The sequence below is a fragment of the Diplotaxodon limnothrissa genome, linkage group LG15 (genome assembly GCF_057381915.1).
Source record: "Diplotaxodon limnothrissa isolate DT_005_m linkage group LG15, D_limnothrissa_male_GT1.1, whole genome shotgun sequence".
Lineage (NCBI taxonomy): Eukaryota > Metazoa > Chordata > Actinopteri > Cichliformes > Cichlidae > Diplotaxodon > Diplotaxodon limnothrissa.
Window position 1 is genome coordinate 19350273 of NC_140610.1, and position 18390 is coordinate 19368662.

Here is an 18390-nt window from a genome sequence, read left to right on the forward strand (position 1 = left end):
CAAGCTCCACCACATTTACATATGAATGACTAGCCAATCCACTAGTGGATTGAGGAATTTCCCTGCGAATCTTGTTGACTGTGCCGAGGATGGTGGTTTTCAGTCTAAGAAGTTTTTGCGCAAGTGAAAGCGATGTGAAAAAATTGTCCGTGGTAACATTTCTGCCCTTGTCTAGGAATGGTTCCATCAGCCTCATTACTACATTTTCAGAAAGTCTCTCCCCAGTGGGACGATTGGGGTCCTTGCCAAGATATGGGAAGACATTGCAAATGTACTTGGATTTTAGGTCGCAAGCCACCCAAAACTTGATCCCAAACTTGTCAGGTTTACTTGCAATATACTGCAGGAAACAGCACCGAGTCTTTGATGGGAAAAGCTGTTCATCAACGGTGATATGTAGACCAGGGTTGTAGCACGTGATGCAGTTGGTGACCAATGATCCCCACACACTGGAAATTGCAGCGAACTTATCAGTCTTTGCTCGATTTGCTCCATTGTGGCATCAATCAGACCACTGGTATAATGTTGAAATGTACTCACTCACTTTTTATTATTATTTGTAAATTCTTTCGGTGCTGTGCTACTTGGAAACCGAATTTCCCAGAGGAACACACCCGAGGGATTAATGAAGTTTTATCTTATCTCTTATCTTATCTTATAAGGAACAGATATGGAGGGGTAATTCCGGGAGTGGGATTACGAGCACGGGAGAAGCGTCTGGGAGGAGAACAGAATACTATCACGCACCTTTTGAGCACTGGGAGGAGGACACCACTTATAATAGACACACTCTTTATCTTCAAGAGCTCGGCGCCTGGGTTCACGCTTATCATCCACCGTGACAAAAGATACCACAGTTTCATGTAACCTATGAGAGGTAAGTCTAAACTTCATTTTCTAACAATTTTCTTTTTGCACAAATGTGTCCTTGATCAACATCATCAAAAAGACTTAACAACTCTAGATACCCTATGACCAGGATGAAAGAGAATATACAGAAGGGAAAATCATGGTTCTTTGTATTCCCATATGGAAAAGATATATAAAAATCTTATAAAGTTCTGTCTTGTGTGAAACTTGTATGAAAAGCATACAAGAGTGAAAACAGATATAAGATCCCTTGAAAAATCATATAAATGAAACTTGTATGTTTTGGATACTTACTAAAACATTATATGAAAGTAATGAGAAAGTGGCCTGTTACATGAGTAAATCATATAAGCCTTATATGATTCACTATATGAAGTAGGCCAAATCTTATGCAAGTCTTTTATAAGTTTGTTCTATTTCTTTTCCATATGGGTTAACTCAGTGAAGTATGCATTGTTTGTCTATTTGACTCATTAATGTCAAAGTATTATTTTTCATAGCTCTATATTAAGTAAATATTATTTTGTCTTTAGGTTTATAGAGAAGAGCACAGAGGAACAACCAGATTCATGAATGATGGACACAGAAGACAAGACTCCAGGTACCATACACATTAATGCTGTTATTGTCAACATTTCTGATTTAAAAGGTATTAGATTTTGTATTTGCATGTATTTATTATTCATCTAAAGTTTTATCATAGTAGTTAGTGTTTGCCACCATGAGAATAATTTCAACTGTTCAAAGGATTAAATGTAATAATTTTCTTAGTATCATCAACAATCAATTTACTTTTGGTAAAAGAAAAGCTTCCAGGGCCAGTTTAATGTTTTAAAGTCAAAGGGGACCTGCTAAAAAAGTTGATTAAATGGAAAAGGAAAACAACAATAAACAAAATATTAAATCCTATAAATTAATTAATGTAAATTCAGAAATTTAGTAATTGTTTTTGGTCATTTTGGTCATCTAAGGTGGCAACAAAACAGTGGTTGTCTAATATAAAAGAGCTACACACCACAGTCTGCCCCAGAATTAGTTTCTACTCGACACAACTGTCATGCAGTATTATCACTATTTCCAAAGTTGTGTCACCTGGGCAATTTTAACAAAATAGCCAGTTGAGTTTAAGTTGTGCTACAAGCAACAGTAACCAAACACCAGTTATTGATTATTAAATGGTAAATGGCCTGCATTTATATAGTGCTTTATTTAGTCCCTAAGGACCCCAAAGTGCTTCACACTACATTCAGTCATTCACCCATTCACGCACACATTCACACACTGGTGATGGCAAGCTATATTGTAGCCACAGCTGCCTGGGGCACACTGACAGAGGCGATTTATTAGTCCTAAAGATTTCATAATTTCTGACAGTGTTTCACCGATATAGTCAAAGGAGCTTGCAAAGAAAAGCGTCTGGACTTCTTTAAATTGCTTGAAGACGTCTCACCTCTCATCCGAGAAGCTTCTTCAGTTCCAAGATCAAATGGTGGGGAGTCCCAGATTTAAACCCAGTGGGAGTTTCCCCCCACAGAGGGACAAAAGAATCAGAATCAGAGTACTTTATTGATCCCTGGGGGAAATTATTTTTTTGTTACAGTGCTCCATTGTAAACCAACATAAACCAACATTAACAAGACAGACAATACTCTAACTAAGAATAGTACTATATATATATATATATATATATATATATATATATATATATATATATATATATATATATATATATACCTAATAAAAGGACCCCCTGATGATCCTCTAATCACATGAGCCAAGGTGTGAAACTGGGTGTGGGTCCCAATCAGCCAGGGTTACGGGTGAGCTCATTGTGAAACCTGGCCCCACCTTATCATGCGATTTCCTGAGATCAGATGGCCCAGGATGTGAGTGGGCGTTAAGGCGTCTGGGGAGGGAACTCAAAACTGGATTATAGATGGCAGAGAGTTGGTGTCGTAAACCACCGCCTCTGTTCAAAGATGGTCGCTCACAGTGGACATAGATGGCTTCTTTCACTCCTCTTTCAAACCATCTGTCCTCTCTGTCCAAAATGTGAACATTGGCATCCTCGAAAGAGTGTCCTTTGTCCTCGATGCAGATGGACTGCTGAGTCTTGTCCTGTGGAGGTGGCTCTTCTATGTTGTGCCATGCGCTTGTGAAGTGGCTGTTTGGTCTCTCCAATGTAGAGGTCTGGGCATTCCTCGCTGCACTGTACAGCATAGACCACATTGTTAAGTCTGTGTTTTGGAGTTTTGTCTTTCGGGTGAACCAGTTTTTGTCTGAGCGTGTTGCTGGGTCTGAAATGCACCGGGATGTCATGCTTGGAGAAAACTCTCCTGAGTTTCTCTGATACACCGGCTACATAGGGGATGACAATGTTGTTGCGTCTGCCCTTCTTATCCTCCCTCGCTGGTGTCTGATCTTCTTTTCTGTGCCTCTTTGCTGACTTTAAGAATGCCCATTTAGGATAGCCGCACGTTTTGAGTGCTTCCTTTACATGTGTGTGTTCCTTCTTTTTCCCTTCAGGCTTAGAGGGAACATGTTCTGCCCGGTGGTGTAGGGTCCTAATTACTCCAAGTTTGTGTTCCAAAGGGTGATGGGAGTCAAAGAGGAGGTACTGGTCCGTGTGTGTGGGCTTCCGGTAAACTTCGATGTTGAGTTTGCCGTTCTCTTCAATGTGCACGGCACAGTCCAGGAAAGGCAAACAGTTGTCCTTTGTGTCTTCCCTGGTGAACTTGATGTTTTTATCCACAGCGTTAATGTGCGCAGTGAAGGATTCCACTTCTTGTGTCTTGATTTTGACCCAGGTGTCGTCCACATATCTGTACCAGTGGCTGGGTACTCTTCCTTTGAAAGAGCCAAGAGCCTTCCTTTCCACTTCCTCCATGTAAAGGTTGGCTACAATAGGTGACACGGGGGAGCCCATGGAGGTCCTTTTGTCCCTCTGTGGGGGGAAACTCCCACTAGGTTTAAATCTGGGACTACCACCATTTGACCTTAGAACTGAAGAAGCTTCTCAGATGAGAGGTGAAACGTCTTCAAGCAACTTAAAGAAGTCCAGACGCTTTTCTTTTCAAGCTCCTTTGACTACGATGACCCGGATGACTGAGAACCTTCACAGACATTTCACCGACATAGTTTCTACATAATTCTAGTCTCTGCGCAAACAGCTAAAGCTAATGATAATGTTCGTTACATTCAAGATACAAAATGCTTGTTAGTATTTTCTCATATCTACGGGGGTATTTCAATTTAAAAAAGAAAATTGTCACTCATTCTCCAGCTCTTCAGTGTTTGCCACAAGAGGCCACACAGACTTAGAACTGTCTCTTATTATTGATTTAAAACCCTTTTTTAAAAAAAGAAAAACTCTGACGCAATAGAACACATTACAAGGTGTTTACAAACAAATAATAATAATGGATTGATATAGCACTTTTCAAGGCACCCAAAGCGCTTTATAATGCCACTATTCATTCACTCTCACACACTGGTGGAGACAAGCTACGGTTGTAGCCACAGCTGCCCTGGGGTAGGCTGACAGAAGCGAGGCTGCCATATCGCGCCATCGGCCCCTCTGGCCATCACCAGTAGGCAGTAGGGTAAAGTGTCTTGCCCAAGGACACAACGACCAGGACAGAGAGCCCGGGGATCGAACCGGCGACCTTCCGGTTACCTTCCCAACCCCCTGAGCCACGGTCACCCTGATAATAGGTGATTTAGTTATATAAGTATCTTATGAAACAGGAAAATGGTACATCAGTTGCATCCTATCTTTCCTTTATATTCTATTTATGTTTGGAATATTTCATTCACCTAAATTATATCTATAGTTAAATAACAAACATAGTCAACAATTAAGTAACAGATTATAAAGAAGTTCTTTTAACAATTATTGTCTTTAATTTCAACTTCTCTGTTTGTCTTCTTTAGGCCTGTTAAACTTTATCACCAAACTTGGACTGGAAAAATTTTATCCCAACAAGCTGACTCTGCAACTTCTATTAGAAATCAACAAAAGCAACACATATAATCACACTGTTCAAACAGTGGAAGATATACCATGGTGTTTCTTTGGAAGATTGTTTCAAATCAATGCAGAGTGCAGGGACTGTACACAGGTACCGAATAATAACCATGAGGAGGATCTGTTTAATGATCAATATGACCTTGACTTTTGCCCTACAGATGACACTGACGATAGGTTTAACCCAGTTGACATCATAGTAGCACTTTTCAAATGTGCTGACAGCTTCTTGCAACAGCAAATGACCCTCAAGATGTCAATGTGCCAGTTTTCTGTCCCACTGTTGATGCCTCATAGTAAAAATAGTCAGTGTAACCTGATGCTTTGGGCTCTGAGAGACATTGTCAAAGAATGGCTTCCACATGAGTTATCTCAATCAAAACACTTTGTTGAAGACAACATTGTTCAAGCAGATATACCACTCTATTCATTTGTGAGGCTGAAAAACTGCAACCTATCCAAGTCACAGCTTTTAAATATCATTCTCAGCCGAGGTCAACAGAATCACAATTACTTCATTCACAGAGAAATGGAAGGAGGAGCAATTGAAAAGAAAATTGCCAATGGACTGGTTGAGGTTTGTTGGTACCTGCCCAGTGGAAGAGAAAATCTTGACATTTTTCCAGAGCCAGCCGCCTTCGCTAATTTGCGAGGAGACATTTGTGAGTCGCTCACACAATTCAATTTTCTTTACCAAGTATCAACTGCTGTCTTTGTGTTCCTGGACAAAGTTGAAGAACATGAGCAGAAGATTTTGCTTTCTCTACCAAATGTGAAAACAAAACTGTTCTTGGTAGTTGATGTCAAAGACAGGAATGCAAAAGAAGACATATTGTCTGTGAAGGTGACACAAGAAAAATTAGATTTACCAAAATCCAGCATCCAAATTAAACGCTCAAACATGAACGTTGTCGAGTTTTCAAAAAATATTTGTGCAGCTATTAAGACCTCAAATGTAACCACAATGAAAATAATCAACATGTTTGACAAAGCTGTTGAACTTGGTTTGTCTGTGGCTGAATGCAGGAGTGAAAACCAAGAAAAGGCAGCTGAAGAGATTATGAGGGGCATTGGAGTCCGCAATATATCCGACTACAAGAAGCAACAACTTCCTCTGCAGGGAGATAACTGGAAGAGGTTGTCACAGTTGGAAAAGGAACAGTGTAGATTAAAAGATTTTGGTGACTCAGGACTGGAAGAGTACAAATGTCAGCTCCAGCAAGAAGTGAAGCAAATTAAGAAGGAGCAAAGTACCTACAAATTGTCCAAAGCAATGAGAACTTTTATTGCTAACCTATCTACGAACAACAAGGAAGAACAAAACTATTTCCTAAAATGGATGAAACTGAAGCTTGATACAAAATCACGGGAAAAACTCTCCGCATTGAGAAAGAAATTTAAAGAAGAGTGCAGGAAGAAAGAGTCCGAACTCATTGCAGAGCTGGATCAAGCTTTGCTGGAGAGCTCTTTAGGAATAGAGCATTACATGAGAGAGATGGGGCTGATCTATGAGTTTTCTTTGCACTCACAAAAAACTGTTGATGAAATAGTTGCTCTGCCAAGTGTTGTAGCTAAAATGCTGCTTGATGGATATCCTTTAGAACTCTTGGATGGAGATGCTTCCAATATTCCAGAGAGATGGGTGACAGATGTGCTGATGGAGCTTCATAAGAAGGTTGGAGAGAAGAGCAGACTGTTGGTAGTGTCTGTGTTGGGTGTTCAAAGTACAGGGAAATCAACACTCCTCAACACCATGTTTGGTGTGCAGTTTCCTGTCAGCAGTGGCCGATGCACAAGAGGGGCTTATATGGTCTTCCTCAAAGTTGGTGAAGATTTAAAAACTGATTTGAAATATGACTTCATAGTTCTCATTGATACAGAAGGTCTAAAATCTCCTGACATGGCACAACTAGAAGACAGTTATGAGCACGACAACCAGCTGGCAACCTTTGTCATTGGTCTAAGTGATGTAACCATTATCAACATTGCAATGGAGAATGCAACTGAAATGAAAGATATCCTACAAATCACAGTGCATGCATTTTTGAGGATGAGGCAAATTGGTAAAAAGCCAGTTTGTCATTTTGTACACCAAAATGTTGCTGGTGTTTCAGCTCATTCCAAGTGCATGACAGAGAGGAAACATCTCTTGGACCAGCTAAACGAAATGACCAAAATTGCAGCTAAAATGGAAAAGCAACCTTCTATTAATGCATTCACTGATGTGCTGGACTACAAAATTGACAAAAACCACTGGAACATCCCTGGACTCTGGCATGGAACCCCACCAATGGCACCAGTGAACACAGGTTACAGTGAAGCTGTAGCAGATTTCAAGAAAACTCTTTTGGAAATAATGAAAGATGACAGAGATAGAAAAGCCACACAGATCCCAGATTTTCTCGAATGGATGAAAAGTCTGTGGAGAGCAGTCAAATATGAAAACTTTATCTTTAGTTTCAGAAACACTCTTGTGGCTCATGCTTATGACAACCTTTGCAAAGAGTTTAGTCAATGGGAGTGGGAGTTCAGAAAACACATTTTCTGCTGGCAGACAGAAGCAGAGTTAGAAATCTTAAATACTGACAATGAATCAGAAGTTAACACTTGGGAAAAAGTGGTTCATTCCAAAAAATCTCAACTGTCTGACAAAATAACAGACCAACAAAAGCTAATGATGGAGAAACTAATTCACTATTATAAAAGGAAAGACAGAGATGTAAATTTGATAGAGAAATACAAGAACGATTTCTCTAAAAGTATTATTGGCCTTGCCAAAGAAATTCAACAGTCTGTCTCCATTAAACTTGATTGTGCCCTTCAGCTAAAGATCAGCAAAAAGAAGGCTCAAGATATACAGAGAAAATACAGAGATGTGATTGAAGAGCAGGTCATGAAGCTCTTGGGTAACTGCAAAAATGCATCTCTGTCAGATGAACAGCTGACAGATGTGTTTGAAAAGATGTGGACAGACGCAACAATAAATGTGTGTGGTCTGGAACACCGAGATATCGCAGGATCAGTCCTGATGCAACTGAAAAAAAATTTCTTAAACCGGAAAGTCAACAAGGATTTACAGGACGGCTTAAAAGAATATGGAAAACAGCCATTTAAAGTTAAAAATGTCCATTTAGATTCCTGGTTCAAAATGGTAAAAAACTGGTTCCAACATGATTGTCAGAGCTCTGCAGACAGTGCAATTGAATCTTGCACACAGTTTGTACTTGATACAGTAAAGACAAATGGAGATTACCATGAGTCTTTCACAAGGGATCTTCTGGAGAAAATCGATAGTTTCCTTGAACACAGTTGCAAACACCACAAAACAAATATACAGTTTGAGATTGACCTGAAACTTCACATTTGTAGCTTTGCCACAAAGCAGTTCCTGGAAATGCACAAAAAGTTCTTGTACAAAAACAATCCTCAAAATCAGCTGGAGAAGCTCAAGAATCAGTACTTGTCAGACTTTCTCGATTTGTATAAAGACAGAGATCACTGCCAACGAAAAGCAAAAGATTTTGCCAGAGTTTGCATCAAACCTGCAGTGGAAGACTATGTCAACAGATCACTGGGAGTAGATATTGTAGATGAGATTGTGACCAGCTGTCATTCAACAGAGTACAGTTCCCGCTCTTATTTCCAGTACAACATTCAGAGAGAATTACTTCAAAAAGAAGACTTTAATAGTTTTGTGAGGTACATCAGTAACTATGAAATGTATGTTAAGAACTGGATTTATGAGCACGTCAAGCAAAAAATGTCAGAGGATGAAACTTTATGCAAACGGAAAAACAAGATCCTGCAGGTCATATTTACAAAAATCACAGAAGCGTTAAATAAGGCATCAAAAGCAAAGGATGGCACTCACCTTGAAGATAACAAGGAAAGCATCACAGAGTTCATCAACAGCATGCACAAATATCTAATTAAGGACATCTTATTATCAGAGGAGGATGAAAAAGCCATCCTGTTTCAAATCCAAAGCACATGTTATCCATTTATCAAAAGTCTCAAGACCTCAATAGAAGACTTAAAAGCAGAACTTCAGCAGGAATTCTCAAAATCCAAAGATATTGCTGCAGATTTGGAAAAGCTTCCAATCAGACCACATGATGAGCTTTTCAAGCGGGTGTTTGGTTGTGGACAACAGTGTCCATTTTGTAAAGTGCCCTGTGAGGCTGGAGGGAAAGAACACACTGAGCATCATGCAGCTGTGCATCGACCACAAGGTCTTGGCAGATATAGAAACCTTGACACAGAGAAGCTGGTTGAAACATTATGTACAACTGATGTGTACAGTAGACGTAAATTTCGCAACACACTAACTAAGCAGGAATGGCATCCTTACAAAGACTACAAAGCGTATTATCCAGAGTGGCACATTCCAGCAGATCCTTCTGTAGAAGCATCGGACTATTGGAAGTATGTTTTAGTGAAATACAATGAACAGTTTGCTGAAAATTATGACGCCAAGCCAGCTGATGTTCCACAGGCCTGGAGAAGCATCACAAAGGAACAAGCACTGAAAGGCTTAACAGAAGCATTCAACATGAAATGAATCACGTACAATCCTAACAAATATCATTGAAGAAAACAATGTTAAAATAAGGACTGATGCGCACTTAAGATACAGGACATCATCATTACAAAGATCAGTCCAAATAAAAATGAATCAATACAAATAGTAAATGATTTACTTGGCTGAAAGATGTCAAGCTTTAATATTTTATTTTGTATTGTGTCCTTGATATAAACTACAAATAGTTAGTTTTACCTCTTTTTAGAGAACATTGTTAGCTTTTTCTTTTTATCTTATTTTATTTGCTTTTCAGATTTTTCGATTTTCTGAAGTTTTCCTGTTTTTTATTCATTATTGTAGATGTTTTATATTCACTACAAAGAATATGTAATAACATTATTTTGCAACATGATCATTTATGTTTTTCTTTTCCTCTGTTTTCCCATGATGTCCCATGATGCTTTTCTTTGATGTCAAGGAAAGCCCAGACCTTTCTGTTACTGGGCTTTAAATAGTTTAAATAGTAAAATAGTCACTTTTAAAGAAAGACTTACCCTAAACTAGATTTACTGTCTGCCAACGTTTTTTCTTTTTAACTGCCTGTGCATGTGGAGCAAGTGCTCTAGCATTAGTTTTACATCAACAGAAAATTTTTATCTTTAAAGTCTGTATAATAAATAAATAAACTTTATTTACTTTGAATACACTCTAAGTTTTATGTGCACGAGGTTACTAGTGTTGGCCAAATTAAGTTTTCTGAAACACTGAAGCTTGTATAGAAAAGGGTTCATTACTCAAAGGTTCATTACTTTTTAACACCATCGTCTTTGGTGGCATCTGGTGGCCAATAATATTACAAGCCGCTTGAATCAGTCAGTGAGTGACGTCACCAGACACCGATAAATAGTTTTAAAATGTGTGAGAGAGGTTGGACTGTGAAAGTGAATTGTATTTAAAGGGTTAAAGTTCTGAATTTGAATTAAAATCAAGTCAATGAAAGTGGATTTTTTTAAAGATATATTAATTTTATAGCATTTTGGAAACGTAAACAAGGGGTTTAAAAATAATAAAAATATAAAAAATAATAAAAATTACAGACCTAATATGTTGGTGGACAATTTTGACCACGAACAAGCTGAAAGGGTCGTGATTCCGAACAAACCCAGGGTTAAACTGAACCGTCCGAGTAAGTGATGAGAGGGATTTCACTGTGCAAACATATGTTTTTGTGACGATGCCTAAAACAATATTCTTTGGAGGATGCGGGCATCGATCCCGCTACCTCTCGCATGCTAAGCGAGCGCTCTACCATTTGAGCTAATCTCCCACAGGAGACTACCCCGAGTGACGTCATCATACACTGATAAATAGTCTTAAAATATGTAATGTGTAAGAAAGAGTATTTCAGAGATGAAAGTAAAATTAATTTTGGTTATTGAACAGATATTTTCGGACTTTTTATTCTCTTCTTGGAGACGCAGCACCAAAAAAAAAAAAATCACATCCCACAGCATAAACCGCAGCAAATTACAAGAGGGAGGAGGGTAGTAACTTTTACCATTTACTGAAAAAAGCATGGGTCATTTTTGGCCACGAACAAGCTGAGAGGGAGTTTTTATGTTTTTGCTCTCCCTTCACAAAAATAACTATGCATTATAATCAGTGTTAATGTGAATAAATTACATGTCTATTAATGTGCTATTAATAATACAAGAAATTCCAGTAGCACTGCAAATATATATAATTGTGAGAATTGAGGTTGTCTTCCATCTAGTGCAGTGGACAATCAAACTGGCTTTGGTCAAAAATGTAAAAATTAATAACTATTTTACATTTATGGAAAGAACTGAAGTTAGTTAAAAGCTTTATGCAGAAAAATGGCAAAAATCATAAAAATAATAAAAATTACAGACCTGGACATTTTTGGCCACGAACAAGATAAAAGGGTAGTGATTTTGAACAAACCCAGACGGTTAAACTAAACTTTCCAGGTATTTCACTGTGCCTAAAAGAAATTCTTTTGGAGGATGCGGGCATCGATCCCGCTACCTCTCGCATGCTAAGCGAGCGCTCTACCATTTGAGCTAATCCCCCACATGAGACTCCGCCGAGTGACGTCATCAGACAGCGAGCGTCTTAAAATGTGTAAGAAAGGTTGGACTTTGAAGCGAATCACCAGCAAATACATATAGCGTATTTCAGAGCTGAAAGTAAAATTAATCTGGTCAATCGAACAGATATTTTCGGACTGTGTATTGACGCAGGACCAAAAATAAATCATATCCCACAGCATCAACCACAGCAAATGAGAAGAGGGAGGAGTGTAGTAACTTTTACCATTTACTGAAAAAAGGCATGGGTCATTATCAGCAGAGGTTTGGGATCAAACCAGTGTGAGACCTTGGGTCACCCTGTTTACATGTTTAACTTAATAACTAGAGGTGCAGTACTCTAAGACAAGTCTACTTTAGTGACCTTTACTGATCACACATGTTGTGAACGGACACACGTGGGCTTTGCTTCTGGAAATTATACTGGGATAGTTCCTCTTTTCAGTATTCCTGCTTCTAGCGCTCCACGGTCACGGTCAGCGAGCCTAGGATTCCTGTGATCAACTGTAGACGCCAGTGGGGGATTAGCTCAAATGGTAGAGCGCTCGCTTAGCATGCGAGAGGTAGCGGGATCGATGCCCGCATCCTCCAAATTTATTTAACCGTGAACTAAAAGCAGACAAACACTACAACAGATCACTGCAGGGCGAGAAATCCAATCCTGTCGTATGAAAAAACCCTCTGTGCAGAGAATCTTCGTAACTTCCCGTGAGAAATATCCACAACACAACAAAAACAACTTCGCAAAACAGTGGAGAGAGAGGTGTTTTTCTTATTTATTAATTACCAGGTTGTTATGAGCTTCTTGCTGCCACAGCACAGTTCCGGTCTATACAGATATATGAACAGGTTAGTTATTACTTATATTACTTTTAATACATTACTTCCTTTTAGTTTGGGCAGTGTTTTGGCGTGATAAGGAACCTTTTTAATGCCCAATAAAGCTCATAAACCAGGTTGTAAAATTAAAAATAATGATATGTCCTAAACAGCTGTTGTAAAGGTGGGGGAGGGTTGCTCACAGAGGATCATCTTCCAAATGACCATAAGCTCTCCGTAACAGCAACAGAGAAATTTGTAAGTCTGCACAATAAACACACCTCTTTATGTACTTTATCACAATGCGTAATGACTTAAAAGCACCTTAAAAAGATTCCCAGTGTAGCGTAAAATGTGACCTTTAATGAGACATCCAGCTTGCCTGAGATCAGTGTTTGTGTTTATTAAGGCTGAGTGTTAAAGGCTGTGGGTTCATAGCCTCCGAAGGTAATAACTCTATATTACAATAAGCAGCATGTCGTTATGATTTACTGGCTATTGTTGTGCAAAAACTCCATTTTAACTTTAAAAGATATTTACACTGGTCTGTAAACATCAGGAGTCATGATGGCAAATAAGAAAACATATGTTATACTTTTGTAAATGAAGACTGTATAAATTTAATATTGTTTTTTCTTCGTATCTTCATCAGAGCTCAAACTAAATGAAATGACTGATCCTATTTTGAATACACGAGGAGAAGATTTCATAATAAACGTGATTTTTAATTCATACACTGATCTGCATTCAATAAAATCTGTCATGCGGGGAAATAAAAATATTGTGACTGGGAGCAACAACATGAAACAAACGCACCCACGCAGACACAGACAGTTTTATCATCATGAGCATGAACATCATCAGGCAGTGAAAATTCCATCAGATAATGTTCTGCTATCTGAGCATGTCTCCCCCCTTAAAATGACCCTCATTGATCCTGGTGCCCCATGCTTCCTCGTCCACCATGTCCTCTCTGCGATAAGGAGGTCAATCAGCTCGGTTTGGTCTGAAAGCAGTTTCTGAACCACGAGTCCTGGCGCCTCCATCCCTCGCTGGCTCACTTTCTGCTCCGAGTGTCCCAAAGCCAAAAAGGTTTGTCTGAGTTGTTTTTAATCTTTTCAGTGTCTGTTACAGGAAGCTAAAGCAGCCGGACAGCAGGCTGTCTGTCTGATGCTGCCTCGTTTTCTCCTCTCACATGAAGTCATCTGAATCATTGCCGTCCTGCAGAGTACAGGCAGTAAAGCACAAGTTACAGACTGTTCATCATCTACTGCTTCGCTAAAAAAAACACCTTAAACAACAAATATATATATATATATATATATATATATGACATCAAATAATAGAATCCTTCTTGGTGTTCACCTCATTAGTCTTCATGTTTTCAGTCCTCATCAGTGACGAGTAGTTCCTGCAGTGACCAAAACGCAAGAGTGTCACACATAGTGGCCAAACTTTATTTGAGATATTTTTATTTTATAACAATTTATATCTAAAATGTACATGTGGTCGGGTTTTTGCTGTTACAGATAAGGTTAAGCGTAAATAAGTGTGTGCTTTAGGAATCACCTGCTATGGCTTGGTTAGCATAGTTTTGACTCTTAAGGGGAAAATACTAATATTGTGTAAATGGACACAACTTATAGAGCTGAAATTTAGTTTGACAAAAACCAATCAGTAGATTTAAAGTGGTGTGTCTTATATCAACTGCTGTGAGGCTCCCGTGAAATATAAGTGCTACTGCAGACTGAAATGTCATCGTACTTATCAATGCGATCGTTTTCGCAATATTCATGCAGCCATAATTAAACATTTCTAAAACACTGTTCTACCTGAGCTCCTCCTGCTCTTTTTTCCTTTTCTGCTCCTCCTTCTCTCTCCTCTTCTGCTCCTGCAGCTGAGCTTTCTTCTCGTTCCTCTCCTCCCGATCTCTCGATTCCTTCTCTGCTGCCAGATCAGGGAACCGTTCCACTTTTGTTTTCTCCAGACGGTTTATTATCTCGTTGATCTTCTTCTCCACTGCCACGATCTTTACCTGTGAACACAAAGCCAGTTTAGCGAACACATAAAATTGCCTAAATACTATGTAATGTTAGAGTATTACACTGATTGCTGCATAATAATCCATCAGCGTACATGAAGCCAGGTCTGCTGACCTCTTTCTGTCGATAAAAGCCGATCTGTCCAACATCCATGTCTCCTGTTTTCTTCAGGTTGGCCCACGCTGTGTAAACCACATTGATGTTGTTCATCTTACAGCCTGAAAACATGTAACACGTCAAGTTTAACCACATCTGCACACAAAATTCCTCCCAGTAAAAATAACAGCAGACAGAAACTTGTACAAGAGGATCTCTCAGGCCAGCCTGAGTATTTTCTCTTTACCTTGGATGCTGTTGTTTTTCACCAGTTGTGCGCAGTCTATCAGCACCTCTGGTGGGATATCATCAATGGTTTGACCCTAGAAATGAATCACATAATAGTTACATCACTGTCAAATATTTTCCATAGAATTTGTATGTGGAGTGTTGCTGACACAACCAAAAACAGAGAACCGACTGTTATATTTAGTGACAGTTATTCTGAGAATTAGATCCTTAATAAATTGCCAGTTCCGAGAAAAAACTCAGGAGTGTGAACTCTTATTTAAAAGTCTGTTTTTCAGGGTCATTCTCATTGGGCGAGCTTATGCTTACCTTTGGCATTCTCAGATATACATGAGCTGAGGACAGTTTGTCCACGTGAAACCTGGATGTAGGGAAAAGGAGAAGGTTTAAATGACAGGATGCCATAAAGTATAATTTTAACAAGAAAAACTGTAACAAATTATACACAGAATAAAAAATTTATTAATTTCAAAGGCAAGGAACAAATAATTCTAAAAAGAATCTACAATTATAGTTAAATGGAAATAAAAATATTAATTAAAAAAATGAAAGTCATCTATTTTTAACTACGAATCGGTTTTAAAGAGAGAGACATTAGCAGTGATGGGAATAACGGCGTTACAAGTAACGGCGTTACAAGTAACGGCGTAATCTAACTAATTACTATTCCTATCGTTACAACGCCGTTACAGTTACTAAGAAGAAAATGCGGTCCGTTACTATTTTCAACAAACAGACGGTTGAAGCTGTGTTCAGCTTACCGCATCTTATATCAGTTGCACGGAAGTAGCTGTAAGTAATCTGGACGCTACAGCTTTAAGCAGCTGCGCGCTCCCGCGGACGGTAATCACGATCACTGTCTAGCACAACACCTGGAGCTAAGGGGCAAAACAATCGCATGAGTGCTGCTGTTTGACTGAGGAAGAATAAAGTAGTCGTGGTAAGCCAATCACATGACCACTTCAAGATGACGAAGCAACAAGGTGATATATATAAGTTTTTAAACTGTGTTGATAGGCCACGTAAAACCAGAGTCATGATAAACAATATATAGGCGTGTTTTTTCCTGAATAGTTTTGTCACGTTTACTGTCTAAGGACAGCGCAGCAAGCACTCTCTGCTTATGCAGACATCAGCATAAGCAGAGAGTAACAAAAACCACAACAAAAAACAGGGGAAGTTTTAGGAGTGACGGCGAGAGAGAGTGAGAGAGCAGAAAAAGAGAGAGAGAGTTTTGAGATGTGAGAGATTTGTGACGTTTAGCGTGTTTAGAGTGTGTAGTTAATGTGTTGTCTTGTGTAGTTAATGTGTAGTGTTGTGGATAGTTTTGTGTTGTGTGTCAGAACAATGAGGCGATTGCTGTCTCCATGTAAAAAACAGGAGTGATACACTTGCTGCTGTCAGACCTGCAGGTATCAGGCCGTGATGTTCTCCTTTATAGTGGACAGAAATTATTTTTTTGGAGTGGCACAAATCAGTTGTGTGGCATCTTATTGAAGAACAGCTGATTGTTCTGTAAATAGTTTGAAATGGTTATTTAAAAAAGGGGTAAAAGGTAAATGGATGCAAATAACTTTGTTGTTTGCAAAACTTGTGCATAGGATTTTAAAATTGACAATTTATATTTGCATTTAAAGTTAAGAAATATGATTCATTAAACATGTTTGTGGTTGTTACAGTAAAAATATAACTTTTTCTACTCTGATTTTATGCTTTTTGTCTGATTTTAGATCAATTGTGTTAATACAGTATGTCAAAATGAAAACATGACTGTAAATTCAGACACGTGAGATTGTGCTGAAAAGAATGATACCAAACAAGGCAAAGTAAATAGTTTGTAAAGGGAAAATGTGGAGGGAAAATCAAAAGTAGTTAAAAATGGCCAATTATACCCTGGACCCCAGAGGGTTAAACGTTTTTTTAAAGTAACGCAAAAGTTACTTTTCAAGTAATTAATCACTTTTAGAATATTGTAACTCAGTTACTAACTCGGTTACTTGAAGAAGTAACTAGTAACTATAATTAATTACTTTTTCAACGTAGCTTGCCCAACACTGGAAATTGGTAATACAGAAAATCCAAAGCACTTGTTTAAATGCTGAATAATTGCAAATAATTCTTGGTGCATTTTTTTTTTAAATTTAATTCAACCCTTCATCGTTTGGCTCTCACTTCAGGGGTCATCACAGCAGATCATCTGCCTCTATCGCATGCTCTGCCTCCATAAACCTTCTGTGTGGTCTTCCTCTCTTCTGGCATTTCAGTATTTCCACTTTCCCCTGCTGTACGTGTCCAAACCATCAAGCTCTCGCACTCGCGGTCTAGTCCCTCCATTTAAAGCCTCTACTCTCTAAACTCCTACATTCTGTCTCCCTACCGCCAATCAGGCCTTCATCCTCTCTTTCTCTGTTTTTGGCAGAAGTACTGTTTTCACCAGCATCCTACGGGTCAACAGTATGGAAATCTCGTTCTTGTTCATCTGCTATTTATGTGAAAAGGACCATCTCTAAACTGACTGAAATTGCTGCATCCACCTGACCAGAATCAACTTTCTGGGATGTGAATATTTGGCACGGAAAACATTTTATTCTAATTTCAACCCTAAATTACAAAAGTAAACTAACATGAATTTGTCATGCCTACATTAACGGACTGCACTTTAATGTTTCTACTGTTATAAACTCACTCAATGTTTACATCGACCGTTCAATACATTCTTACAAATGGTGCTTAAAGTTAATTCCATAATCATCAATGTGTCTTAGTGTTAAGACACATTTATCTATGAGTCTAGGAACCACGTACTTTTATTGCTCATCTCAGTTTCTTTAAAAATTCCAGCTGCAGAAAATTCAGGTTATTTCAGAGTTCAGATAAAGAATCTCACCAGATATCTTCGGGCCATCCATACTTGATAAGATCCTCATCTGTAGGCATGAAACAGCCTCGAGTTAAAAGGTGATAAGATTCAATAAGAGATTTATTACCGGTGTTTAAGCAACAAAGTAACACAGGAATGAACAGATATAGCACACATCGGAGGAAGGTAGAGAAGGGCGTGAGTGCGCGATCAAAGGACAGCTCTCTTACTTTCATATTTGTCTTTTCCCATGTAGATCGTGAAGGAAGGGCCCACCACTAAAAATTAGACAGGAAGTGGGCCGTTACTGAGTGAAACTGCAAAATCACCTGGCACGAAACTCGTGAAAGACACTAAACAGCTGTAAGGAGTGCGAAGCTAACCAGGCTAACAGCTAATGGCAGCTCAACTTACCGGCGCTTGTGAAGTAAAACACCATTTTACGTGGATTAAAAATCGCCACTAAAAAGATGAACAATGTGTGTTTTAACTTTGGGCTCTAAACCGCTGACTGTGAAGAAAGACAAATTTCATCTGCAGTAAGACCTGCTGCCGTTCGCGTGTACAAAATGACCTGGGAAGCTGTTACCTAACTGAGGGAAAGTAGCGTGTAGCGCAAAGGAAACAGCGAAATTTACCTTCAAAACAAAAGCCGAAGGTCTACATCGATAGATAAAATTAGTAAATGCTGATTCCTTTTAAGTTAATTTATGTTTTTATATAATCCTCATCGAATTTTTTCCATTAGTAAATTGAATTTTATCTCATAATTTTTATGAGTGGCTTTTTTTTTC

The 18390-nt window shown here is 38.7% G+C and overlaps 2 protein-coding genes and 3 non-coding genes across 5 annotated transcripts; 2 read left to right on the forward strand and 3 right to left on the reverse strand.

Moving 5' to 3' along the window:
- The first annotated feature begins 1446 nt into the window (after positions 1 to 1446).
- LOC146617412 (up-regulator of cell proliferation-like) lies at positions 1447 to 9458 on the forward strand. Its single transcript, XM_085373191.1, has 2 exons — positions 1447 to 1471; positions 4804 to 9458. Exons 1-2 carry the CDS (start codon positions 1447 to 1449, stop codon positions 9456 to 9458), a joined length of 4680 nt encoding a protein of 1559 aa, XP_085229317.1.
- A 1215-nt stretch (positions 9459 to 10673) lies between these two features.
- trnaa-agc (transfer RNA alanine (anticodon AGC)) lies at positions 10674 to 10746 on the reverse strand. The gene has a single exon. It is a non-coding gene; the product is annotated as a tRNA-Ala (tRNA).
- A 694-nt stretch (positions 10747 to 11440) lies between these two features.
- On the reverse strand, positions 11441 to 11513 carry trnaa-agc (transfer RNA alanine (anticodon AGC)). The gene has a single exon. It is a non-coding gene; the product is annotated as a tRNA-Ala (tRNA).
- Positions 11514 to 12048: 535 nt separating this feature from the next.
- Positions 12049 to 12121, forward strand: trnaa-agc (transfer RNA alanine (anticodon AGC)). Its single transcript has one exon. It is a non-coding gene; the product is annotated as a tRNA-Ala (tRNA).
- A 951-nt stretch (positions 12122 to 13072) lies between these two features.
- On the reverse strand, positions 13073 to 18161 carry ccdc25 (coiled-coil domain containing 25). Its single transcript, XM_085372724.1, has 9 exons — positions 18011 to 18161; positions 17827 to 17874; positions 17624 to 17663; positions 15046 to 15097; positions 14735 to 14810; positions 14506 to 14609; positions 14182 to 14384; positions 13715 to 13760; positions 13073 to 13570 (listed from the first exon to the last, which is right to left on the reverse strand). The coding sequence occupies exons 1-9, from the start codon at positions 18033 to 18035 to the stop codon at positions 13541 to 13543; spliced, it is 624 nt and encodes a 207-aa protein (XP_085228850.1). The 5' UTR covers positions 18036 to 18161; the 3' UTR covers positions 13073 to 13540.
- Positions 18162 to 18390: the final 229 nt, after the last annotated feature.

Bases quoted from the DNA above. Each gene is read 5' to 3' on its own strand.
- LOC146617412 (XM_085373191.1), top strand. From the start codon at position 1,447: ATGGACACAGAAGACAAGACTCCAG. The intron at 1,472-4,803 runs GTACCATACACA...TGTCTTCTTTAG, and splicing joins CACAGAAGACAAGACTCCAG to GCCTGTTAAACTTTATCACC.
- ccdc25 (XM_085372724.1), bottom strand. From the start codon at position 18,035: ATGGTGTTTTACTTCACAAGCGCCG. The intron at 14,811-15,045 runs GTAAGCATAAGC...ATTCATTTCTAG, and splicing joins TATATCTGAGAATGCCAAAG to GGTCAAACCATTGATGATAT. The intron at 14,610-14,734 runs GTAAAGAGAAAA...ACATGTTTTCAG, and splicing joins GAAAAACAACAGCATCCAAG to GCTGTAAGATGAACAACATC.